We start from the raw sequence: 25,008 nt of genomic DNA on the forward strand, positions 1-25,008 counted from the left end.
AGAGAGAGAGACAGAGGAAACAGAGAGAGAGAGAGAGAGGGAGTGAGAGAGAGAGGTAATAATACTAAGAGCAGATAACGTGTGCTCCCTCTCTCTAACTGTCTCCTGGCTGTTCTCCGGCGTTTGTGCCGCAGTGCTCTGACTGCTGAATGATCGTGTCAAGGCTGAGATATTCAATCAGACTTCTCCTGCCTGAGCGAGCGAGTGTGCGAGTGAGCGAGTGACTGTGGGTCTGTTGTGAAGGACCTCTATGTGGGTCAGTGGTAATTTGAGCCATGAATATTTATCAACAGCAGACGTTTTACAGTGTAATACACCACTGTGATTTCCTGCTTGAGTAACGCAATGCCACGCCGTTCAATAGTTTCCTGTCACGGACCACAATGCACCTCTGTTCCACCCTGCGCTGGCGAACATGTCCGCACTCGTTTTAAATTCAGCACCACTCCATCATTGACTCCTACTGTCCCGTCTTCAGCTTCACCCAGCACCATTATCCTCTGCGTGGACGTTCATTGTGCTGCGTTCGGTAGTACAGCGGGGCTATTGTGCGCAGTTCTACAGTGATGATAAAGTAGAGGAGTGCATTAAACTACGCGCTACAATGCTTTTGGGTAAACACGGTGCTGCACTATTGTGTTAGCGCTGCATTCGGAGTGCGTCTCTATTGTGTCTCTGCTGTGTCGGTATTGTCTCACTATTGTGTTCGCGAAGCCCTTTCCTCAAACATTCACTTTCTTGGACAGTTTTGGACCAACTCAGATTGAACGCACCTTAACCAAAGTCTCGGTGTAGTGTAAACTTAAAGGTGCCACAGAATGGAAAACATAGATGAATAAGGAGAGTTCGGTATATGGAACTGACACACACTGCTCCTCCCTCACACGCAAATCACTCATTTGCAAAAGAGTGCAGTAAAATGGGCCTATTCCAAAATCCTAAACTGCTACATAACAGTCTTGACTCATTAATATTTATGCCACTAAATTGTTTATGTACACTTTACATACGTTCTAGCTCAGCAGGAACCAATGACAACACAGCAGCAGCAATGAAAATGGTGGACTATGTGTAGAAATGTACCGTTCCAGGCCGTGAAGGGATGTTGGCACTTTCATTCCCTTCCCAAAGAACCATCAACTGGCTGAAGTTGGCATCCTATTCACCAGCTTCTTAATCAAATGTTTCACCTTAAATGCTCCAGCTTGTACAGGCGTAAATTCTCAAAACAAGCTGGCGAATAAGAAACCAACTTTAGCTCCCACAGCTCTAACAGGATCCAGACAGCTTTTTTTTCCCAAATTTTCCCCAAATTTAGTTGTATTCAATTCCGCCCACTAGTTATTTTCCTGCCTGTTTTTATTTTGACATGTTGCTTCTGTGTGATCACAGCCAGCCAATCAGAGCACAGCTCATCAGATTATTCATCAACCCCCCTAAAACCCTTTTAGGGTGGCTGATGAATAATCTGATGAGCTCATTTCATTCTAGGGCCAAATTATAGGGTTGGAAATGGGCGTGTTCTGATGCACAACAGATTAAAGTCACGTACCTTCTATGTAGACATCAGAGAACAGTTTAAAATACTGAATAAATGCTTCCTATGGCATCTTTAAATTAACTGACTTTAATATTAAAATGCGTTCAAATTTATTGCATCAAAAAAAAAGTAAGTAAAATTACTGAACAGGTTGTGTTTAAATAGCTTTATATAGGAGTTAGAGTTACTTTCTAATTGTCAGTGATCCACACTTCTGCAGCGAGTCAGGTTAACTTCACTAGATTTACCCCAGGAACTTAAAATTAGATAAGAAATAATATCTGTTACTAGATTTGTTTTAGTAATTTCAACAAACAAACAAAGTAAACTCAATAAAATTATGTTAATTAAGCGCAATTATTATGTTTTACAGTGTGGTGTTAGATAAGTGCTGGAAATAGCTCAGCATGAGTACACCGTACAATGTCTAATGTTTGGAGATGCCTAGCTTTTCAAAATGTCCATGTTTTCATCATCAGTTTGCTGTAACGTAACACATTAAACAGACATTTAACATATTAAATGGTAAGTTGTGGAGTATTAAACTATGCTGCTACAGTGGGAAACAAAGGTTCTACACTATTGTGTCTCTATTCTGTTTCTACTGTGTCTATTTATGTGCCTATTATATTTCAATTGTGTTGTTATTGTGTGGCTATTGTGTTTTAATTGTGTTTCAATAGTGTTTTTGTGTGTCTACTGTGTTTCAATTGTATTTCAGTTGTGTTTTTGTGTCTCTCGTGTGTTTCTATTGTATTTCTATTGTTTTTATTGTGCCTCTATTTTTTGTGTCGCTCTGTTGGACCACCCTGTGTTCCTATTGTGCCTCTATTATATTTGCTAACTCTCCTCTTAAAGACCAATCTCAAATCAAACTTATCAAGCTAATCCAAATCTGAACTGTGGTAGATTTGGTCTTGAAACAGTTAGACAAGAAAGCATGCCGCCCATCAAAAGTTTGGAGACATCTGATGTTTCAAAATATTGGCAATAACGTCTAAAGTTCAAACAGAAACCTGCAGAGTATGAAACAAAGAGTTCTACACTGCTTTTGGGAGAACATGGTGCTGCACTATTGTTCCCCTATTGTGTTGTTGTTGGGTCTCTATTGTGTTTGCTGAGTCAAACACAAATCCAATTTATGAAGCTAATCAAAAGTCAAATTTCAGCATCAAAGGTTTAGAATGTTTTGCCAGTTTACAGTAACTTGACATATTAAAGAGAAAGCTATTAAGTTCTACACTGCTTTTGGTAGAACACAGTGCTGCACTACTGTAACACTATTGTATCTCTTATATGTCAATCTCAAATCCAACTTAACCAACTAATCAAAGTCTTACTTGTGTTACATTTGGGCTTAAAACAGTAAGGTATGAAAATACACAGCCATCAAAAGTTTGGAGAAGCCTACATTTTAAAACATGTTTTTTTGTATCTCTTTGCAATAACTTGACATATGTTAATAAGCTGTTGAACTTGGGTGCCCAAGCTTTTGGCCAGATGTAACAGTTGTGGACCAAAAAGACAAACAGTATACAAATAATGAATGTACAGGTGGGTTTCAAATCAAATTTGTGTATTTTTCAACATTACACACTATTGTGTCACTAAAATGCTTCAAAAGTATAAATTTAAAAGGAAAAAAAAAAAGATTTAGGTTGTATAAAGAAGGAAAAATTGTTCTCTCATTAGGTGAGGGGTGGGCTCAGGGTAAGAGTAGGGTTCTTTTTTGATTTTCATTCAATGGAACATGCTAAGATTAAGTAGAAAACTGTAGTATTAAACTACAGAAAGTGCTACAGTGCTTTTGAGAGAATTTGGTGCTACATTATCGTGTCTTTATTGTGAAAGCCAGTCCTCCTCTTAATGATTCACTCTCCTGGACTGCTGTAGTCAATGTACTTAAGTCTTAGTTATCTTGGTTTAGGGCCTAAAATAGTCCTATAAGAATTAAAGTTTGGGGTGGTGAACCTTTCAAAATGTTTTTTAAATAAATAAGCATGATTTCTTTATCGCTTTGCAACAATTAAACATGTTAAATAGAAATCTGCTTTATCTTGCAGTTTAGATCTTGCACAACTGAAGGACCAACTGCCAAAATGCCCTACCCTGGGAATGAAGCCAAAGTCCACACATTTTATCCTATTGTTGTGATGTCAGCACTTAAACCTTTCAGGTGTTTAAACCACCTTTGGGCTAAAAGATTTTCAATGGGTGCTTTTAATAACAGTTAAGAAAAGAAAACAGTAATAAGACAAATCATTATTTGGGCAAAATCTGCTCTTGATAACAAGAAAATCACTTTGAACATGAAGATGAATGGTGACGATAATTAGTTCATAACACAAACTTTTCATGGGCCCCTGTTCTGCTATTTGCCTTACCTGTGCATCCACCAGGGTGGCATTGGTAAGGCTCTCGTTGATGAAGACGTGGACAAGCGCGGTGGCACACAGTGAGGGAACTCCACTGTCGTTCACCCGCACCACCAGGCGGTGGAGCCCCCGGTGCCTCCTCTCCAGCGGCTCAGCCAGGGTGATGACGCCACTGTTGGGGCCGATCTCAAATAACCGGAAAGGGTTTCCCCCAACCAAGGCAAACCGCAGGTCTGCGTTGGATCCGGTGTCTCCGTCCGAGGCTGTCACGGTGCGGACCACGGTCCGGGCTCCGCTTGCTGGGGGCAAGAGTGTGTATGACTCATTGGCAGGGGCGGTGACGGCAGGGGCATTGTCATTTTCATCCGTGACGAAGAGGGAAACTGTGGCGGTTGCTGATCGTGGTGGTTCTCCTCCGTCCACAGCTCGAACACGGAAAGTGTAAGTGCTGCGGCCTTCACGGTCAAAGGAAGCTGCAGAAAAAATGGTACCTGTGTTGTTTTCAATGGAGAAAATTTCCTGTTTCCGTCCTCCTGCTTCATCTTCTTCCTCATCCTCCTCCACAAACAGACTCAACTCAGCATTCTCCCCTTCATCAGCATCCGTAACAGTCACCATACCAACAGGACTGTTAGCAAGAAGATTCTCTTTGACGTAGAAGGTGAAGACCTCCTGAACAAATTTTGGCGCATTGTCATTCCTGTCTGTTACCTGGACAACAACAGTTGCAGATCCTTGTAAAGAAGGGGACCCTTTGTCCCTTGCAATCACCCGAAATTCGTACCTTTCACGCTGCTCTCGGTCCAGAGCACCTGTGGCACGAATATCCCCGTTGTCAGCATCAATATAAAATGCACCATTTACAGATGGATCCAGAGAGTATGCAATTTCTGCATTTTTGCCACTGTCAGCGTCTGCAGCCACCACAGTTACCACCCGCTCACCTGGTGCATTGTTTTCAGCAAAATGGACCTCCACTAAGCTCTGAGCAAAAGTAGGAGCATGATCATTTATGTCCACAACCCGTACCATTAGGGTGCTGTTGCTGGACAAGCTTGGACTTCCTGAATCCACAGCTACGATTGTAACGCTATAATCTCGAGTTGCCTCATAGTCCAACAGTGCTGAAGTATGCAGAAAGAATTTCTTCTTGTTTCGCTCAAAGGCATCATCTGTGGGTGGAGGAGGAGGAGCTAGCGCATTTTCACCTGCCGGTTTTAGCGTAAATGGGACATCTCCCACCACTGTGCAAGTAACAGCACCGTTTTCCCCTTGGTCACGGTCTGACACTTGCACCAAAGCTACTGGAGTGTCCACAAGAACATTCTCTGGAACCATGGCCACACCATCCCGCACTAGAATGCGCCCAATTTTGCGGATTTCAACAACAGGCACGTTGTCATTCTCGTCTCGTACATTCAGGATGACTGTGGCACGGTCAGTGCGAGGAGGCTGCCCACGGTCCCTTGCAGTAACGGTGAAACGGAGCTGTGAAACTTCCTCGCGGTCAATCCGGTGCAGGACGCTTAGCCAACCGGAAGCCTCATCTAGCCTAAGCATGCGCCTCACGGACTCTGTGGCAGCACCAAACACATATTCCACCTGCCCGTTCACTCCAATGTCACGGTCTGAGGCTCGCACCTGGAGCACCGGCGTCCCCGGTGGGGTATTTTCTGCCATCTCTGCTTCATACACGGCCCTCTCGAACCGTGGGCTGTTGTCATTTACATCTGTGATGGCGACTCGAAGCAAAGCCTGTGATGATCGCGGTGGACTCCCGCCATCCCGAACACGTAGCATAAGCTCATAAGAATCTCGAGCTTCACGGTCAAGTGGGCCTTTAACGATCAGCTGGGGCTGCTTTTGTCCATCAGGTGTGTCTGCTACCTGCAGTTCGAAAACATTGCTCCGCCCTGCAGGAACTGACCCTGCCTCTTGGCTCCGCCTCCTGTCAGCTCCTCCATTGTTGGTTCCTGCAGCCATGCTAGCACCAGCAGGCCGCCGTTGGTCTCGACTATCCTGCACTAGCTCGTAGCGGTCAATCCCGTTGCGCCCGAAGTCACGGTCAGTCGCCGTAGGTAACAGGTACAGCGTCCCGATTGGTCGGTTCTCCTCAACAGACAGCGTCAGCACCGGGGATGGGAAGGAAGGTGTGTTGTCGTTGACATCGGTTATGACGATGCGGCCCTCGAACAGGTCAACCCAGCTTTGCAGGGGGCCAATGACGGAAACTTCAAAGTCCAGGAAACATTCGTTCTCGTCAAAGATCATCTGGCACTGGGGAAGCTTCTCACGATCGATCCTCCGGCTGCTGGTGGTCAGCTCCCCCGTCACATTGTCAATTTTGAAGTACTCGGACCCAGACTCCAGGGCGAACGTGACGTCCCCGGTCCCGATCCCGGACGTGGACAGTCCCAAGTCGGCCGCCACATTTCCAATGCGAACGTCCGGTGGACCTTCTTCCGCTATCTTGTAGCGCAGCGCAGAGTCCACAGGCATTAGCTGAGTCAGCAGCTGCAGGGCGAGCACGAGGTAGCAGCGCAGCGCCGGTTGCAATGCGCCAACACTCTCGCTACCCATGGCTGTCTTCCTTACTCTCTCTTTCTCTCTTACTCTCTCTCTCTCTCTCTCTCTGCAGTTGCCCAGAGCTAGCGGGCTCCACTCCAGCTCCCTCGCTCCCTCTATCACTGCCCAGACCGGCCAAATGCACCCCAACAATCCTGGTCGTCTTCTTTGAGAAAAATAAATAAATAAACAAATAAAAAAAAACCCAAACCTTTAGTTCCTTTAGTTCTCCGGTCACGTTCACGCGCAGTCAAAATGAATATATCCTCTGAGGGGGAAGCCCATGTTCATCACTTCAACCTCCCGGCGTAAAATCCAACAGAGTCCACTTTCAGCAATATTTGCACGTGCGCACGTATGTATACGCAGAAAATGTACACACACACGTATCTCCTGTGATTGATTTAGGAAGGGGAGTGCAGCTGGGCGCGCGAGTTTTCCCCCTCGTTCACTTTATCCGCTTCATTGAGATGCTGCGGGTCCCTCCACTGTTTTAAACTGCAATGCAGCAGAACACAAAAGGGAGAGAGATCCGTCCGTGACTTCAGCTTGGGACGCTTCTCTCTCTCTCACTCTCTCTCTCTCGCTCGCTCGCTCCCTCCCTCCCTATTTCTCTTCTCTCTCTCCCTCTCGCTCTCTATCCCTCCCCTCTTTCTCTTTCTCTCTCACTCCTTCTCTCGCGCGCGCACGCTCTCTTTCTATCTCCCTCCGTGTTTGTATCCTCAGTGGAGTCTGTCTATCTTTCTCTCTCTCTCTTTTTAAAGTCTGCTCCGTCCTCTTTTCTTCCTCCGCAGGATCGGCGCGTGAAAGCTCCCCTCCTTCTCTCCTTCTCTCTTTTTTCTCTTCCTCCGCGCTGCAGTCCGTGCGTGCGCGTGCTCCTCTGCGCTGTTAAGTTGAAGCGAATGCGAGCGCGTGCTGCTGCCGCTGCTGCTTTTTTTTTTCTTTCTTCAAGAAGAGTGATTCCTGCGGAAGGGGAGCTGCTCGTGCGCGCGAGTGAGCGAGCGTTAGTGTGTGTGTAGAGTGTGTGTGAGAAGTCCCGCATTCTCGGTCCACGCGCCTCCTCCTCCTCCTCCTCTTCCTCCTCCACCTCCTCCCCCCGTTCACCTGCACGTTCTACCGCACTGCACGCGAGAGCCTCTCTCCAATGATGCTGCAGTCTCGCGCTCACCCTCTCCCTCTCCCTCTCTCTGCACCGTTTCCCTCGCCGCGTAACTTGATCGGTGAATGGAGAAACCGAGAGGCAGTGGGTTAGTGGAGTGTGTGTGTGTGTGTGTGTGTGTCAGTGCGCTAAAGAGTGTGTGTGGGCAGGGACAGCGGGATAGTGGCGCGTGAACACGTGTGTATATGGTAGGGCTGTCAAACGACTAAAATAATCGCAGTCCATAGCATAAGTGGAGTGCAGTGACTCCCAGTGAACCGTATTAGTTTGTGTGGTTAATCAAGCTGAATCACATTAGTTTGTGTAATTAATCATGATTAATCACAGTAGTTTGTGTAGTTAATTGCGATTGATGACATTAGTTTGTGTAATTATTCACGATTAATCACAGTAGTTTGTGTAGTTGATTGCGGTTAATCACATTAGTTTGTGTAATTATTCACAATTAATCACAGTAGTTTGTGTAGTTGATTGCGGTTAATCACATTAGTTTGTGTAATTATTCACGATTAATCACAGTAGTTTGTGTAGTTGATTGCGATTAATCACATTAGTTTGTGTAGTTGATCACGATTGAGCAAATTAGCTCACAAAGTTCGATTGCATTAGTTGGTTGGTTGGGTAGTTGCTCCCGACTAATTGCATTTGTTTTTGTAGTTAATTGCATTTAATCACAGTGTTTTGTGTAGTTATTTGTTTTGTTCACAGTAGTTTGTGTAGATGATTGCAATTAATCACATTAGATCACAAAGTTCAATCACTGTAGTTTCTGTAGTTGCGCATAATTGATTGCTTTAGTTTGTGCCGTTAATCTCGATTAATCACATTACTCCATGTAGTTAACCATGATTAATTGCTTTAGTTTGTGCAGTTAATCACAATTAATCACATTCATTTGTGTAGGTGATCACGATTAATCACATTGGGTCGCAAAGTTGCACAGGTTACATTAGTTATGTATTTGTGTATTAGTTAGTGTAGTTGCTCCTGACTATTTGGATTAGTTTGTGTAGTTAATTGCGATTAATCACATTCGTTTGTGTAGTTAACCATGATTAATAGCTTTAGTTTGTGTAGTTAATCACAATTAATTGCATTAGTTTGTGTGGTTAATCGTGATTAATCTCTTTGTCTTTGTGTAGTTAGCCACAATTGATTACTTCAGTTTGCGTAATTAATCATGATTAATCACATTTGTCCTGTGCATGTGCACAGTACATGCTCTACAGGGAACAAACTTAAATATGCCATTTTTTCTTCAAACTTCAGTGCACAGTGTCTATTTATTTGCTTAATTTAGCCTACATGAAATATAAAACATGTTCTCTTTATTCCCAATAAATTTGAAGTAAATAAGCAGTAACTGTGCATAAAATGTCCAGCGCTCAACAAAACTTGGAGTTTGACCAGGGGTACTTAAATGTTTGCACATGACTGTAAGCAGTGGTGATTCTAGGACTGTATGAAGGAGTTGTTATTGGGTGGCAAAGGCAATTTTAAGGAGCCCAAAGTTGATAAAGCCATATGATCCAGCTCAGAAAATGATCCAAAATGACCCAGAGTAACAGGCCTATTCCATTTCCTCCTTTTTATGTGAACAGAAATTATAAAATAGACATCGGATGAATGGGCAACTATACAGAAGCACATTTCTACAGAGCTCAGAGACAGAACAGTGAAAACACCGGAGGGCATTACTTCTGCTATGACATCTTTAAACAACACTCAACGCATCATTAGTGGAAGTGCACACAGTGCACGGTCTGATGGAGCCGGAGTTGGCTTCCTACTCGCCAGCTCCTTACTCAAATTTTCCTCCTTTAATGGTGCAGCGGTTACATGCTGATGCATGTATGGTAATAAGAAAACAAAGCAATGCAACCTCTACACAGTGTAAGGTGGAGCATAAAATCAGAAGAGTTTCAGCCTGCCTCAACACAGCCTACAGCTCTTCATGCATTAATGCATCTCCCATAAATATACTCTGTATTCAACCTCGGCCTACATGGCAATAAAATAAACAAAAACGCATACGTCACTGTTGTTTATGTAGGTCTGTGTAGGTCAGTAGTCATGAAGAGCTTACCTTTGTTTCAACACACACCTTAAACATCTTTCAAATGTTATTGTGCGTGTAAATATGAAGTGGATATATGCACTTAAAGTATATTAAATAACAAAATAACACAATATACACTCATTTGTTTTAGCGACTGCTTTGTTCACCCTGTAGAAACATGTTCATGTTCAGGTTCTGTGATCATATGATGAAAATAATGTTATTGATTTCTGGAAAGTATTAAACACATAAAGCTTAACAAGATGCAGTGTTTAAATAGAAGAATATTTCTTTAGAATAAAAGTAAAAAAAAAAGGCAAATGTGATTATTTACAATGAACTGCACAAAATAATTAGATCAATTTCACTTAATGAGACAACGCAATGCAATTCATTGTGATCACACAAGGAAATGTGATTAATCACATCTGATTATGCTAAACAATGTGATTAATTGTGATTGGCTACATGGGACAACGTGATTAATAACAACTGACCATGCTAAAAATGTGATCATTGTATCTGTCTAAACAAGGCAATGTGATTAATCACCAACGACTATGATAAGCAATGTGATGAACTGTGATTGGCTACACAAGGCAGTGTGATTCATCACAATTTACTATGCTAAGAAATGGGATTAATCGTGATTTGTTAAATAAGGCAATGCAATTGATCACAACCAACTATGTTAAACAATGTGATTAATCGTAATTGGCTACACAAGGCAATGTAATTTATCACAATTGGCTGCACAAGGCGATGCCATTAATCACAACTGACTGCTGTGTGTGTGTGTGTACTCTCCATTAAAGCTCATATCAGTGTTTTATAGGAGCATCCACTCGCTGAGGGTCATAAGAGAGGTCGCAGACTATTATTAAAGAAGTGTCATTATTAATATTTTTATTATCATAATTATAGTTGCCCAGAGAAAAAATCAAATATACTGACAGTGTAAAAGCAGCACTCACACATACCTACACACACACGGACACACACTCAAACTGAAATGTATATATATATACACACACACACATACTACACACACAGTGACCACTTCATTAAGGTATTATTTGGGTCGTAGATCATTTGTGGTGGTGGTGTGTTAGTGTGTGTTGCGCTGGTCTGAGTGGATCAGACTCAGCAGTGCTGCTGGAGTTTTTAAACACCTCAGTGTCGCTGCTGGACAGAGAATAGTCCACCAACCAAAAATATCCAGCCAACAGCGTCCTGTGGGCAGCGTCCTGTGACCACTGATGAAGCACTAGAGGATGAAGAACACAAACTGTGCAGCAGCAGATGAGCTATCGTCTCTGACTTTACATCTACAAGGTGGACTGACAAGGTAGGAGTGTCTAATAGAGTGGACAGTGAGTGGACATAGTGTTTAAAACCTCCAGCAGCACTGCTGTGTCTGATCCACTCGCACCAGCACAACACACAATAACACACCACCGCCACATCAGTGTCACTGCAGTGCTGAGAATGATCCACCACCCAAATAGTACCTGCTCTGTGAGGGTCCATGGGGGTCCTGACCACTGAAGAACAGGGTAAAAGGGGGCTAACAAAGTATGCAGAGAATCAGATGGACTACAGTCTGTGAATGTAACTACAAAGTGCACCTTTGGAGATACTGGGTTTCATTTCCAATAGCGACAGTATATAGATACAGACATATACACTCTTTCAGACACACGCTGTGCACACTCTCTCTCACACACACGCACATACACACTCACAGACACCCTCTCTCTCTCTCTCTCTCTCTCTCTCTCTCTCTCTGCATTGCAGCAGTGACAGAGCGCGAGTTCCACAACAAAAGCAGCTCCTCCTCCAGCATCTGCACACGCACACGCAGCCGAGGGGCAGCAGGGCAAAGGGAATCCCCCCCACACCACTCACACACACACACACACCACACACACACATATATACACACACTCACACACGCCCCCCACTCGTGTGTGTGTGTGTGTGTACCGTGGTGGTGGCGGGGGGGGGTGGAGGAGCTTGTGCCGCTGCAGCAGATTTAAGCTTTAACATTCTGCAGGCGTCACCACGCGGCAACGCGGCACACGCAGCTGCGCCCTCTGCTGGACACACACGCACAGACATACACACACATACACACATAGCCACGTACAACTGTCAGAAAGCCCCATTCATTTACTGAATTTCCAGTCAAAACAGCTATTATGCACAAATTTTCAGCTTCGGGGAATCAGACAGAAGCTTCAGCAACTAAATCTAATCTCAGATGTTTGAGTGTTCAGTGTGTCACTCTTTACCTTTATTACAGTTTCCATTCTTTTCAGGAGACTCACTTTCAGTTTGTCAAAGAATCTGCAGACACACCTCCAAAGTTCAGTCTTAGAAGCTGGTTGATCATTTTCTGAAGTAATCAAACACATTCAGTGATGCTGAGGTCTGGATTCTGGGGTGGTCAGTCCATTGTTCAGCTTCTTTGTTTGATGTATCCGTCTCCATTTCTCAGTGAGGCTTCTTGACAGCTACACATCCTTTCAGACCCACAGCGCTGAGTCGTCTTCTCACAGTGGAAGGATGGACAGAAACACCTGTGGATGTTTTCAGATCTGAAGCAGCTTGATTTTCTCCTCTCTCTCCAAGATGAAAGCTTTAAGTGCTGTTTATCTGATGGGGGCAGTTTTGGCATCTACCAGGTCTTCCACGTGGTTGTTAGGAGGCCCGTTTTTTCTATAGCTTTGAAATGAGTCAAAATGTTTGTATGATACTAAACTTGAGTGTTACATTAAACATTCAGCCAAGCTTGAATGAAAAATATGAATAAGATAAAACAAAAAAAAAACACAGACTTATCTAAGAAATGTGTGGGCATGGCTAATCAGCAGCTTGATTGACAGCTCTGTCCAACACAGAGCTAAAATCACTATCCAGCTTTTATCTGATGCTAACTGGACAACACAGTCATGGACGAACAGTCATGCAGATGGACGGACAAAGCAATGCCTGAAAGAATGAACAGATGTGCAAATGGATGGACGAAGCAATGCGTGAATGAAGGAACGGACGGACAATGTTGGCGTATGGATAAATGAATGAACAGGTGACAGGCAGCTATAGACAGGTGGGCTAGCTTGCTAGCTTTTGGTTATGTCAGATTAGCTTTAGCTCACTAAGTTTAACTGAATCTGAAACAGGTTTGTGTGGGCGGGGCAGGAGATGCAGCCTTGTGATTGGTCAGGGGAGTGCTTACAGAAGTATTACCCAAGATTAAGACAGTCCAGTGAACACTGAGAGGAGAGAAATATGGTGAAATATATCAGTCGTTTATTAGACCTCACAAAGAAATCCATAAGACATACTTTGTACATGTATATTTTGGGCCCAGAGGAACAAGATTAACTAAAAATGTAGGTTTCCTGGAGCTTTAATCATTTTTTGAACCCCAGTTTTGATATATCCTGCTTTTTCACTTATCCTTTGACTTTGTCTTCTTTCCTTATACAGGTGGATTACGTTATATTTAATCTCCTCAGAACTATCTCCTGAAAAATGAAGAGCTTGTACTGGAGTTTTTAAAGCACACTTACTGGACTACAGTCTGTAATTGTAGAAGTACAGAGCGCTCCTCTATTGTAGATCAATGTAGAAAGGTGACCAGTGAGTGTACAGTACTGTTCAAAAGTTTGGAATCAATGTTTTCAATACAATAAAACAAATTTTGTTCTATTATAATGCTAATATTCTACAGGTTTCATACAATTTATAGGATGTTTTTGATGAAAATGATTCTATCATAAGTGGGAAAGTATCAAACACGAAACTATAATTAATATCCAGACTGCTTCATATTAAAAAAAGACTAAATCTTACTGATATGTCAATAACTGCCACTACTAAAATGCTTTAAACTGTAAAAAACACATTGGTGTAGAATTTGTTTACTTTATTACAAATTAATCTACACTGTATAAGCTATATATAAAAAAGAGAGGTCAATAAACAGAGGTCACTCAGTGCAAAGCACACACACACTGACACATTCACACACACACACACACACACACACAGTGCAAAACACACTGACACATTCACACACACAAACACACACTCAGTGCAAAAAACACACACACTGATACATTCACACACAAACACACACTCAGTGCAAAAAACACACACTGACACATTCACACACACAAACACACACTCAGTGCAAAAAACACACACACTGACACATTCACACAAACACGCACTGATACATTCATACACACATACAAACACACACACACACTGACACATTCACACACACAAACACACACTGATACATTCACACACACACAAGCACACACTGATGTATTAACACACAAACACACAGTGAAAAGCACACACACACTGACACATTCACACACACAAACACACACTCGATACAAAGCACACACACAAACACACATAAAAACACATACTCAGAGCAAAACACACAAACTGACACATTCACACACACAAGCACACATACAAACACACACTCAGTGCAAAGAACACACACAAACACACATAGAAACACACAGACACTGATACATTCATACACAAAAACAAACACCTAGTGCAAAACACACAGACACTGATACATTCATACACAAAAACACACACCTAGTGCAAAACACACACACTGATACATTCATACACAAAAACACACACCTAGTGCAAAACACACACACTGACACATTCACACACATGAACACACATTCAAACACACTCAGTGCAGAGCACACACACAAACACACATAGAAACACATTCAGAGCAAAACACACATATTGACACATTCACACACACAAACACACTTACAATCACACAAACAGTGTAAAACACACATCAACAAACACACACACACACACTGACACATACATGAACACTAAACCACAAACTGTCATACACTCACACAGTGAAAAATGTAAGCAAACAAATAAATGAATCAATCAAAGAATGAATGCCTGAATGAATAAATGAATGAATTAACTAATGATAGGATGGATAAATGAATGAACTGGTGAATGAATGAATCTGTGAACAGTTTCAATATAAACTCAATTGTGCTGTGTGTGTTTCTGCTGCAGTTAAAACCTTTTACACACACACACACACACCACACACACACTCACAGATCGGTCAGTGCAGTCAGGCTGTTCTCTGCTACAGGCTTTTTTTCATTCATTCGTGCATTTCTTTCCAAATCACGCATAATTAAACTTCCTCTGAACACTAAATAAAACTCTCTATTGAGATGGAAAAGCCCAGCGCAGGCGAACTGACCACAGTCCATTACACTCTGTCGAAACATAAAACCCCGAGTCTATGAGAGAGAGAGAGAGAGAGAGAGAGAGAGAGAGAGAGAGAGAAAGAGAGAGTGGATGATTGAATACAGTTTATTTTGTGTAGTGGATTCTACAAAACTAAAATTTCTAGAGAGAGAAGGGAAGCTTTCCACAGGATTTTGGAGTGTCTCTGTGGGAATCTGTGTCCATTCAGTCAAAAGAGCATTTGTGAGGTCAGGCACTGATATTGGACGATGATACTGACTCACAATCAACGTTCCAGTTCATCCCAAAGGTGTTCAGTGGGGTTGAGGTTGGGGCTCTATGCAGGCCACTGGAGTTCCTCCACACCAAACTCATCAAACCATGTCTTTATGGAGCTTGCTTTGTGCACAAAGGCACAGTCAGGCTGGGACAGGGTCAAACCTGCTGTCACAAAGTTGGAAGCACATAATTGTGTAAAATGTCTTTTTGTGCTGTAGTATTAACATACCTTTCACTGAAACTAAAGGGCTTAAATCCTGAAAACCAGCCCCAGCCCATTATCCCTCCTCCACCAAACTTTACTGTTGGCACTACGCATTAGGTTGGCACTAGGTTGCGTTCTTCCGCCATCCGCCAAACCTGGATTCATCCATCAGACTGTCAGACAGTGAAGCATGATTCGTCACTCCAGAGAACAAATTTCCACTGCTCCAGAGTCCAGTGGCGGCATGCTTTACACCACTCCAACTGACGCTTGGCATTGCACATAGTGATCTTAGGCTTGTTTGGCAGCAGTTTGGCAATGGAAACCCATTTCATGAAGGTCCTGATGCACAGTTCTTCCTGAACACATTTCCACTGCTACCAAGTCCAGTGGTGACGTGCTTTACGTGAGTACACTGATGCTACAACAAGTGCACCATTGTGGCATATTAGACAATAGGTGAACAGTCAGTTCTTGTAGTCGACGTGTTGGATGCTGGAGAAATGGGCAGGCATGAAGATCTGGGTGACACTGACAAGAGACAAGTGACTTGGTCAGAGCATCTTCGAGATGACAAGGCTTACGGGGTGCTCCCGGTCATTTCTGTCTGTCCTTATATGGTCATTTCTGTCACTTTGTTGCTTCTTTTGCTGGCAACTGTTCAAACTGCTAAGTGCCTAGGCCTTTATAACTACAACTTTGTCAATCGATCCTGGGGTCAGTTTGTCTGGAAAACTGTACACAGAAGAATAACGATTGATTCTCTGGCCACAAGGCTGGCCTCCTTATTTGAAGAGTGCTTGGAGAATTCTTCACTACATGAGTGTCAGAACTGGACCTTGGAGTGATGGAAGAAGGTCTCTTGGTCTGCTGAGTCTCATTTTCTTTCACGTCACAAAGGACACCTGGGTACATGTGTGGTGTTTACCTGGGGAAGTGATGGCACCAGAATGCACTGTGGTAAGATGACAAGGTGGAGGAAGAGTGATGCTCTGGGCAATGTTCTGCTCCAGGCGGTCATGTAGATGTCAGTTTGACACGTGCCACCTACCTAGACATCAGGTGCAGGACGATGGTGTCCCCCAATGACAGTGGCCTCTTTCAGAAAGACAATGGCTGCCACACTGCACACATTGTTTAGAAATGATTTGAGGAGCATGACGAAGAGTTCAACATGTTGTCCTGGCCTATAAAATGATTCCCCAGATCTCAGTACAATCAAGGATCTGTGGGATGTGCTGGGACAACAAGTCCAATCCACAGCAGCTCCACCTCACAACTTACAGGACTGAACCCTGGGTCTGAGGGCATCTTCTCGATTTTTGCATATCTTCTTAAATTCTCCTTAAAAGTCACTTGTTTATAACATGATATCCATATGCTTCATATCTAAATGCTCTGTTATCTTCATCACTACTTTCCAAACCTACTGCAGCAACTTCAGCAGCTGTGAACTCTTTGCACATCATTTCACAGGCGTCTCCGATGTGGATTGAATGAAGAATGAAGGGTTTCCAGGGTTTCAATTACACACAGTGAGAGGCAGATGACGTGTATCTCAACTGACGTGGGCGCAGTCGTGGGCTGGGGTCAGCCTTGTGACCAGAAGGTAGCCCGTTCAATCCCCTGAGCCAACAGTACGTGACTGAAGTGCCCTTGAGCAAGGCACCTAACCCCCAACTGCTCCCCAGGTGCTGTGGATAGGGCTGCCCATCGCTCTGGGCAAGTGTGCTCACTGCCCTCTAGTGTGTGTGTGCATTCAGTAGTGTGTATGTGGTGTTTCACTGCACAGATGGGTTAAAATGAGGAGGTGAAATTTCCTCGTTGTGGGACTAATAAGGGTCACTTAACTAACCCCTTTTTGTAGGCTTATAACTCCGGATGTGAGTCACGTATGATCTTGTGATAAAATGGAATTGAAAGGGCGACTCTACAGATTCAGGACATGTTTGATTTCTCTGCTGGATAATCACAAAGAAAGAGAAACATATGTAGAATCTTTGAATTTGATGAGTTGGTAGACCCCAGAGGGTTAAAAGATTGGCTGCCAACATCTTAGTGCCAGATACCACAGGACACCTTCAGAGGTCTTGTAGAATCCATGCATCGGTGGGTCAGAGTTGTTGGCGGTCTGTGGAGGACCTACTTCATATTAGCCATATATGTCATAATGTTTTGGCTCATATATAACAAATGTTATAAATGGAGCTGTGTACAATGGGAGCAAGTAAGGAGCAAGTAAGAAACATATCAGCATTATCAGTACACTATAATATCAGCTAGTAATGGTCAGAGTGTCCAGTTTCCTCTGGTTTGAGGAAGCTAACAGCCAGAGTGTTGAATACGCAGCGAGGCTGTATGTGTTTTTCTCAGCAGGATGAAGACGAGCCCTGGGACAGTAATTAGTGTTTCCTGCGCTCGGATGATGATGTGTTTGTTTGTGCTGTTGTAAGGCGAGTTGTCGAGGACGAAAAAAAAAGAAGATAAAGCTAAAAGCTTGAGGGATTATTTTTTTCTGTCTTTTTTTAATGGTGTTGTATTCCTTTTGTTCTTCGTTCTTTTTCTCTCCCTCTCTCTCTTGCTTTTGTTTTGCAGGGCCGTTGTAGGTCCGGTAAATCGAGAAGAAGCTGATTGCACTGGTGGAAGAATCCCAATAAACCCAACGGGGGAGAGAGAGAGAGAGAGAGAGAGAGAGAGAGTAAGAGAGAGAATGAATCTGAGCTTGCTGTTCCGCATGCTCTTCGGAATAGATGAGTTTTCTTATTGACTTTCAATGAAAGGTATCCGAAGCGCTCTTATGTTTAAATGGCCTTTATTTCTCCTGGCATTTTCAATCTGAAAGCAGCTAAAAGCCACCAACGCGTTTTGGGCAACGAGCCTGATTTAGATTCACAGCAATCCAAGAAGAAGACTGTATGCCATCTCGATACAGCGGGCATGCTCAGGCACAGTGGGCATATTTAAGTACAGCAGGAATGAACATTGGAAGTGGAGGGTGCTGAGGCGGCATCAGCACTCCCAAATTTTAAGATTGCTTAACTGCAACTGCTAAAAATAATAAAAGACATGACTAAAAGATCTTAACTACTCAACAAAATAAAGGGTGGTGTTTGCAGTATCATTTTATGTCTTATTTATATAAAGTCACAAAGTTTTTAACACCAGCAGTCAAATTAACATGTAATCAACACATACATGTAAAAAGAGCGTCCAAACTTCCACACATTGTAGACCATCAGTAAGTATGTAAGTTAATGCGGCTTTTTCATTACAATGAGCCAAAACCCTTGACAACTGTTGGCAGCTTTAGGAGCACATCACTAAAACGCATGCAGTGTTCGTGGCTTAATATTTTGAAAATGAATAAAATGAACTGAATGTAATAGCGTCGTATGTTTTTGGACATATTAGTTTATCGACCATTAAATTTACTGGTCAGTGTGCGGTCGAGGCCTAAATCTTAGTGTCTAGCTTGATTATGGGCACAATCGGTTACAGCACCATATATCAGCATCTTGATTGCTCAGCTCATTTACATTATCATCTAAGGTTCATCAGAAGGAGTGAGCAGGGTGAGCATCAGGGGTCAGTTGTATGTGCATATTTCTTTCCTTCACCAAATTATAGCTTCATAAATTATATATATATAAACAATTATAGTTTCATAAATGTTGCTTGATGCAAATTTTACCACAAAAATTTAATGATTTAATGATTTAATGAAAATGATTTTTTTTCATGACGTCATGTTGTTGGTCACTTATATGTCATAAAATCTCAGGACCCCAAACCTAAACCACTTTCTCACATCCCTGACAACAGCTATTTTCATGCAAAGGTAGGGCTGAAACTAACCAGTCTTTCTTTAATTGGTAAAAACTGGACCAAACATGCTAACATTGCTAAAAAGGAATGAAGGTGTGCTGTGTTAGATTAAAACTTGTATTTCAGAATTTCTGAACTCCAACTAGGAAAAATCAAAGAGAAAACGCCTCCCCAGTTAGGAATTCATACTCGGAAAGTCTCAACTCGAATTCAGCATTGGACATTGTATCAATGAGTGCATTTACATGTGTTTAATAATCAATATAAATAAATATAATAATAAATATAAAATCAGATTTTGTCAGTAATCTGATCAGTATGTCAACATGGACTTGAGTAATTAGATAATGGGAAAACTTCACGACTACATGAGTCAGGCATTAATTGGATTTATACTTCGCTCACAGAAGACGTGACGTAAATAAATAGCATAAAACTCAAACTTCATGCCGGGGCTTTTACATTGCACCACTTTACCTGAAAATATAAACATACATCATCTAGAAGATGAAGAAAATTCAAATTCTTCATTTCGTCAAACATGTAGTTGGTTTCAGGCTGCCATCTCACCGCAATTCTGGTATCACCTGAGGCTGAGAAGTCCGAAAGAAATCAGAGTAAGGGTATACATGCACTGAGAAATCTGATTATTGAGCAAAAATCCAGCTCTATTTATCTGATTTCTAAATCGGATTTCTAGACCTTACTCCAATCGAAGAAATCGGAGTATGCTGTTTACATGACAATTTGAATAATCAGATAACTGCAGAAATCTGATTATGATTGGATTGTCATATCACACTATCATCGGTATAAAGCACCACTTTTCTACTTTTCAGTGAGATTTGTATGGTAGTTGGTGAAATTTATAACTTTGTCCATACAGTTTGCTGTTTTGGGAAGCTAAATATATCATAAATTATACGGGAATCACTTAGCTCACTGATGTTAGTAGGCTAGCTTGCTAATAATGCTCAATTTTACGGAGGTGTCCATGTTTTTTCCCTACTTTACAGCTCTAATGCATAGCGGTCGAACATTCAGAGTGCCAACTTCCATCTTAAGTCGAGTAAAGTCAAGCACAACATTTTGTTACCAACATTATTTAACTAACTAGCAATGTTAACTGCCAGCTATTCATTTTCATCTGTTTTACTAATATTAGCATTTTTCACTAAACTGTTGTTTTTATTAATTGACTATTTCTGATTAATCAAACACTCTATCAAGCAGAAGACTCAAAGTGCTGTAACACAAGTACTTTCATTTTAAAAGTATCATTGATGCACTGCTGTGAAAAGCCATCTACCCTTGCATAAGCTGCAATAATCAGGATATTCTTTTACAGTGCAAAACAATAACTGAAATAATATCGCCCTCTACACTTCCTGTAGTGTATTACTGTCTGTCAGAATGAGCATGCATAGTAAACATTAAAAAAAAAAGTCATTTTAAAAATTCACATTGACATTTTATTTCATGAAAATTGCTTCACTCTTAACAGCGGGCATCTTCGGATACAGCCTACAGCGGGCATAGTGTCATGCCAGTCTGAATGTTTTCTTCTGCCTTGTTCATCACTCTGCCCACCAGCAAAGACAGAGATTTTTTTAGTTCTTTATAGCTACAGTTACCATAGTTACCTTAGAAAGGTAAAGCAGAAGAAGAGATAACGAATCCAGACAAATTACATGAAGGCAAACAGTTGGCAAATTGTGTGTATGTGTTTTAAATCTTTTCATTTATTATTATTTATTTTTCTACACTATTTGATTGTGTAATTATTAGGGGTGGGAATCTCTAGGCACCTCACGATTCGATTCGATTACGATTCAGAGGGCTGCGATGCGATTATAAAACAATTATCGATGCATCTCGATGCATCTTTTTTTCTATATAGCATTTATATTTTCTCACTGTGTGAGCTCAAGTTTCGAGTTCAAGTTTCAATTTATTTGTCATTTGCACAACATGTCAGGACATTTATGCATTGAAATGCTTGTGGTGAGGCTCAGCTAATCACTCTACAGAAAGTAAATAAGTAAAAATAAAAATACAAGAAAAACCAACTGAAATATATTAAATATACACAAAATATATGCTGAATATAGAGACAGTATACATTTTAAAGTGACTAAGTGACTCAGTACTTTTAAAGCAAAGTATCTGTAATGATCCATAATGAATTTATTTCCAATGTTTATTATTAATAAATCAAATGGAAGTGATGTGGCAAGTGAACTAGAAGGCTCTCATTCAGTGCTCTTGTTTGGAGCACGAGAAGCTGCTTAAAATGCGATAAAATGCGCAGTTATGGTGAAATAAGATCCAGTGGTGATGGATCTCCACGCAGCACATGTTACAGCTATTCTACCCGTTTTCTTAAGTGATTTTATAACTTCGGTTTTGGTCTCGTTGTAGAGACGGGGGGGTCGCTGTGTCAGTCAAGTATCTTTGAGACGGGACGTGTACAACATAGCGCGAAAGCCCTGTTTCGCAACGACTGAGAACTGCAGGTCACGTAGCAGCGATGCGTTATTCGCATTTATAAGCAGCGCAGTTGGTTTCCTGGTACGTTAAATCTGCAACGAGAGACTGTCAAACACTAAAAAGTGGCGAAGATGAAGTCGCTTCTCTTTTGAATTCTCCCGTTCCACCTTAAATGGTGCTGCATTTACATTCGGCGCCTCAGTCAGAATTTAAGGTGGAACGGGTAAATTCGAACAAGAAGCGACTTCAGCCTCGTAAAACAGTCGAACGTTGAGAGACATTTAACTGATCAACTTCTGAGGAAAGGTTTTCTGGCGGAGATGGGAGGAAAGCGGCTATTAAAGCTTAAAGCAGAGCGGAGTAAATCTGCGTTTTCGTTTATATTGTTTAGTCTATACTAGGACTTCAGCACACACTGACACATACTGGACATTAAATGTTGTGGCTCCCAAGGTGGTTTGAATTTGTTGAAAGGACAAAATGGCTCTTCTTATCATTTGTGTTGTGACTCCTGACCTAACCTGGCTTTAACGCAGAGGGAGCCGGTCGGATTTCTCGCTCACCCAGTTGTGTTTTTGTTGTGTGCCACTACAGACTGTCCGGACGCTGCACTTCCGCACTTCCAAGTTCCGCCTTTTGCGTTCCGTCAACATTACGTTATAAATTAAATATTTAGAAAATCGATTTTTGACATTTGTGGATCGATTCAGAATCGTTCACGTCCGCATCGCGATGCATCTAAGAATCGATTTTTTCCCGCACCCCTAGTAATTATGTTAAATAAATTTAGATTTTGTTTAAATTCTGTTTGAAGAAGTTCTGACTTTTTTCTGTTTGTTTCAACATCAAAAAACAACAAAAAACATGACAAATGTAATGGACATTTGCCTCTTTTCATCCAATTCAAATCATGTTAAAATATTTCCTCTTCTACTTACAAACACAAATGTGGTATGGATTGAAAAGATATAATCTGTACTTTCAGCAGAATTTCTCTGCTCATTTAAATGAGCTGCGAGTCAGAAGTAATACATACAAATCTAAAGTGATTTCTATTGTGCCACTATAGTCAACTGGAACAATGATTGCCAAAGCTTTAACACAGCACACATTAAACTAATTAAAGTGGTATTTTTGTTTCTTTCTCCTTTTAAAAGATAGAAAACTAATTGGGCATCACCATCCTGACCCAGTGAACCCCTTTATATCCTTCCACCCGTCTGTAGTTTCCATATTCAGCTATTAGCCTTCCTGCTAGCAATATTCTAAGCATCATATCAGGGTTAACACAGTCCGATCCACAGGGCTTTATTCTTCCTTCTCTTACGAATAAATAATTTGGCCATTACCTAACAAATAATTTATCAAAGGCTTCTTTTTGTACTAAGAAAGTGACCTCCACCTCCACTGGAGAGAGAGAGAGAGAGAGAGAGCGAGAGAGAGTGAGAATGGTTATAATGATGGTCAGTGTAGCATGCCTCTCTTGGGAATTAGATCCGTTCTTTTTTGAAAAGTCTTTTACTGCCAAGTTACTGAGCCACATAATGCCAACAAAGAGAAAGAAAGAAAAGGGAAAGAGAGACACATGGACGAGTCAAATGCAATTAGCTTCTTTAAGAGCATTTTATATATCAATAGCTAGGCTTCCATCCATGAATTTTTATGCATATTTTGACATATCAAGAATTGGGGAGTAAGCGGTCAGTTGATTAATGGACATTTCTTGAGCTGTTACAATCTAAAATACAGCAATAAAATTAAACACAACTGCACCAAAAAAGATTTCTCTGTAAAATCACTCCATATTTTTTTGGTCTTCCACCAATGGACCCTAGTGTGTCTGGTTTTACCTAAGTCTTAATTTTTTGTGAGGGATACACCAAACACCAGTAGGGATACACTAATTATTCATGGTCTTTAATCCCTGTTGTTAATCTGGACTATAATTAACAAGGCAATTATTTGCATCCTGCCTCCTCGCCATCTCCAACGTTACAGAATCCTACAAGGACACAATGAGACTGTCTGAATTCCAGCAATGCCTCATTTAAAGAAACCACACTACTCTCCAGGAGAGCTTTCGCTTGCTGCATCTCATTCTGTCCTTCCTAGTAGAAGTTTCCACCATGGTTGAGGACAAGTTCCTCCTGTAAACTGAAAAAATCTCAGTGGCAAAGGACAACACTTCTGAGGACACCTCTGCACACATGACTGTTTGTGTCCTCAGTCCCTGTCTTTGTACCCATCCAGACTCCACCTGTCTCTGGTTTCTGCTATAGTTCTTGTCTCTGTAACTGTCCAGACTCCTGTCCCTGCTCCCAATCCCTGTCTCTGTACTGTTTTAGACCTTCTGTCATTAGTCCCATTTCAGTCTCTGTGCCTGTACCATTCAGACTCCTGTCCCTAGTTGTGCACCAGTTCCTGTCTCCATACCCATCAGGACTTCTGTCTCTGGTTCCATCCCAGTTACTCTCTCCCAGAACCCATCAAGACTCCTGTCCCTGGTTCCACCTTAGTCCCTACCTCCATACCCATCTAGACTCCTATTCCTGGTCCCAACCCAGCCACTGTTTCTTTACCCATCCAGAATCCTGTCCCTGGTCACTATCTCAACCCATTCAGGCTCTTGTCCCCATTCCTGTCTCTCACTCTATACCCATGCAGATGTTTCCCCTGCCCTGTCCGCTATCTCTATAGCCATTCAGACTCCTGTCTCTAGACCAGTCCCAGTTCCTGTTTTTGCACACATCAAGACTCTTGTTCCTAGTCCAGTCCCAGTTCTTGCCTTCATATCCATTCATATCCACTAGGGGCTGCATATCCCTTGTCTCTTCTCAGACCTTGTCTCCATACCCATCCAGACTCTTGTCCCTGGTCCAGTCCCAGTTGCTGTTTCTTCACCTGTTGAAATGGTTATCCCTGGTCCCAGTTTCTATATCAGTACCCGTTCAAACTCTTGTGCCCTAGTTCCAGTCTCTATACTCATTCAGGATCCCTTACCTGGTTCCAGCCCAGTCCCTGTCTCATTAGACATTCAGACTCCTCTTCCTAGTGCCAGTCCAGGTCCTAACTCTATGCCCATTCTGACTCCCATCCCTGGTTCCACTCCTGTACTTGTCACTGTATGCGTCCAGATGCTTGTCCTTGATCTCACCCTATTTCCTGTCTTTGTACCTGATTAGTCTTCTGTATCTAGTCTTATTTAGTCACTGTCTCCATGCTTGTCAA

The 25,008-nt window shown here is 42.1% G+C and overlaps 1 protein-coding gene across 1 annotated transcript in view; it reads right to left on the reverse strand.

Annotated features, from left to right (window-relative positions):
• The window catches only part of pcdh7a (protocadherin 7a), a 62,818-nt gene extending 55,273 nt beyond the window's left edge, over window positions 1-7,545 (reverse strand). The window contains 1 exon segment of the mRNA XM_036583799.1: window positions 3,925-7,545. Coding sequence (XP_036439692.1) covers window positions 3,925-6,495 — 2,571 coding nt within the window. The 5' untranslated portion in view covers window positions 6,496-7,545.
• Window positions 7,546-25,008: the final 17,463 nt, after the last annotated feature.

Source organism: Colossoma macropomum, unplaced genomic scaffold (genome assembly GCF_904425465.1).
Source record: "Colossoma macropomum unplaced genomic scaffold, Colossoma_macropomum, whole genome shotgun sequence".
Taxonomy (NCBI): Eukaryota; Metazoa; Chordata; class Actinopteri; order Characiformes; family Serrasalmidae; genus Colossoma; species Colossoma macropomum.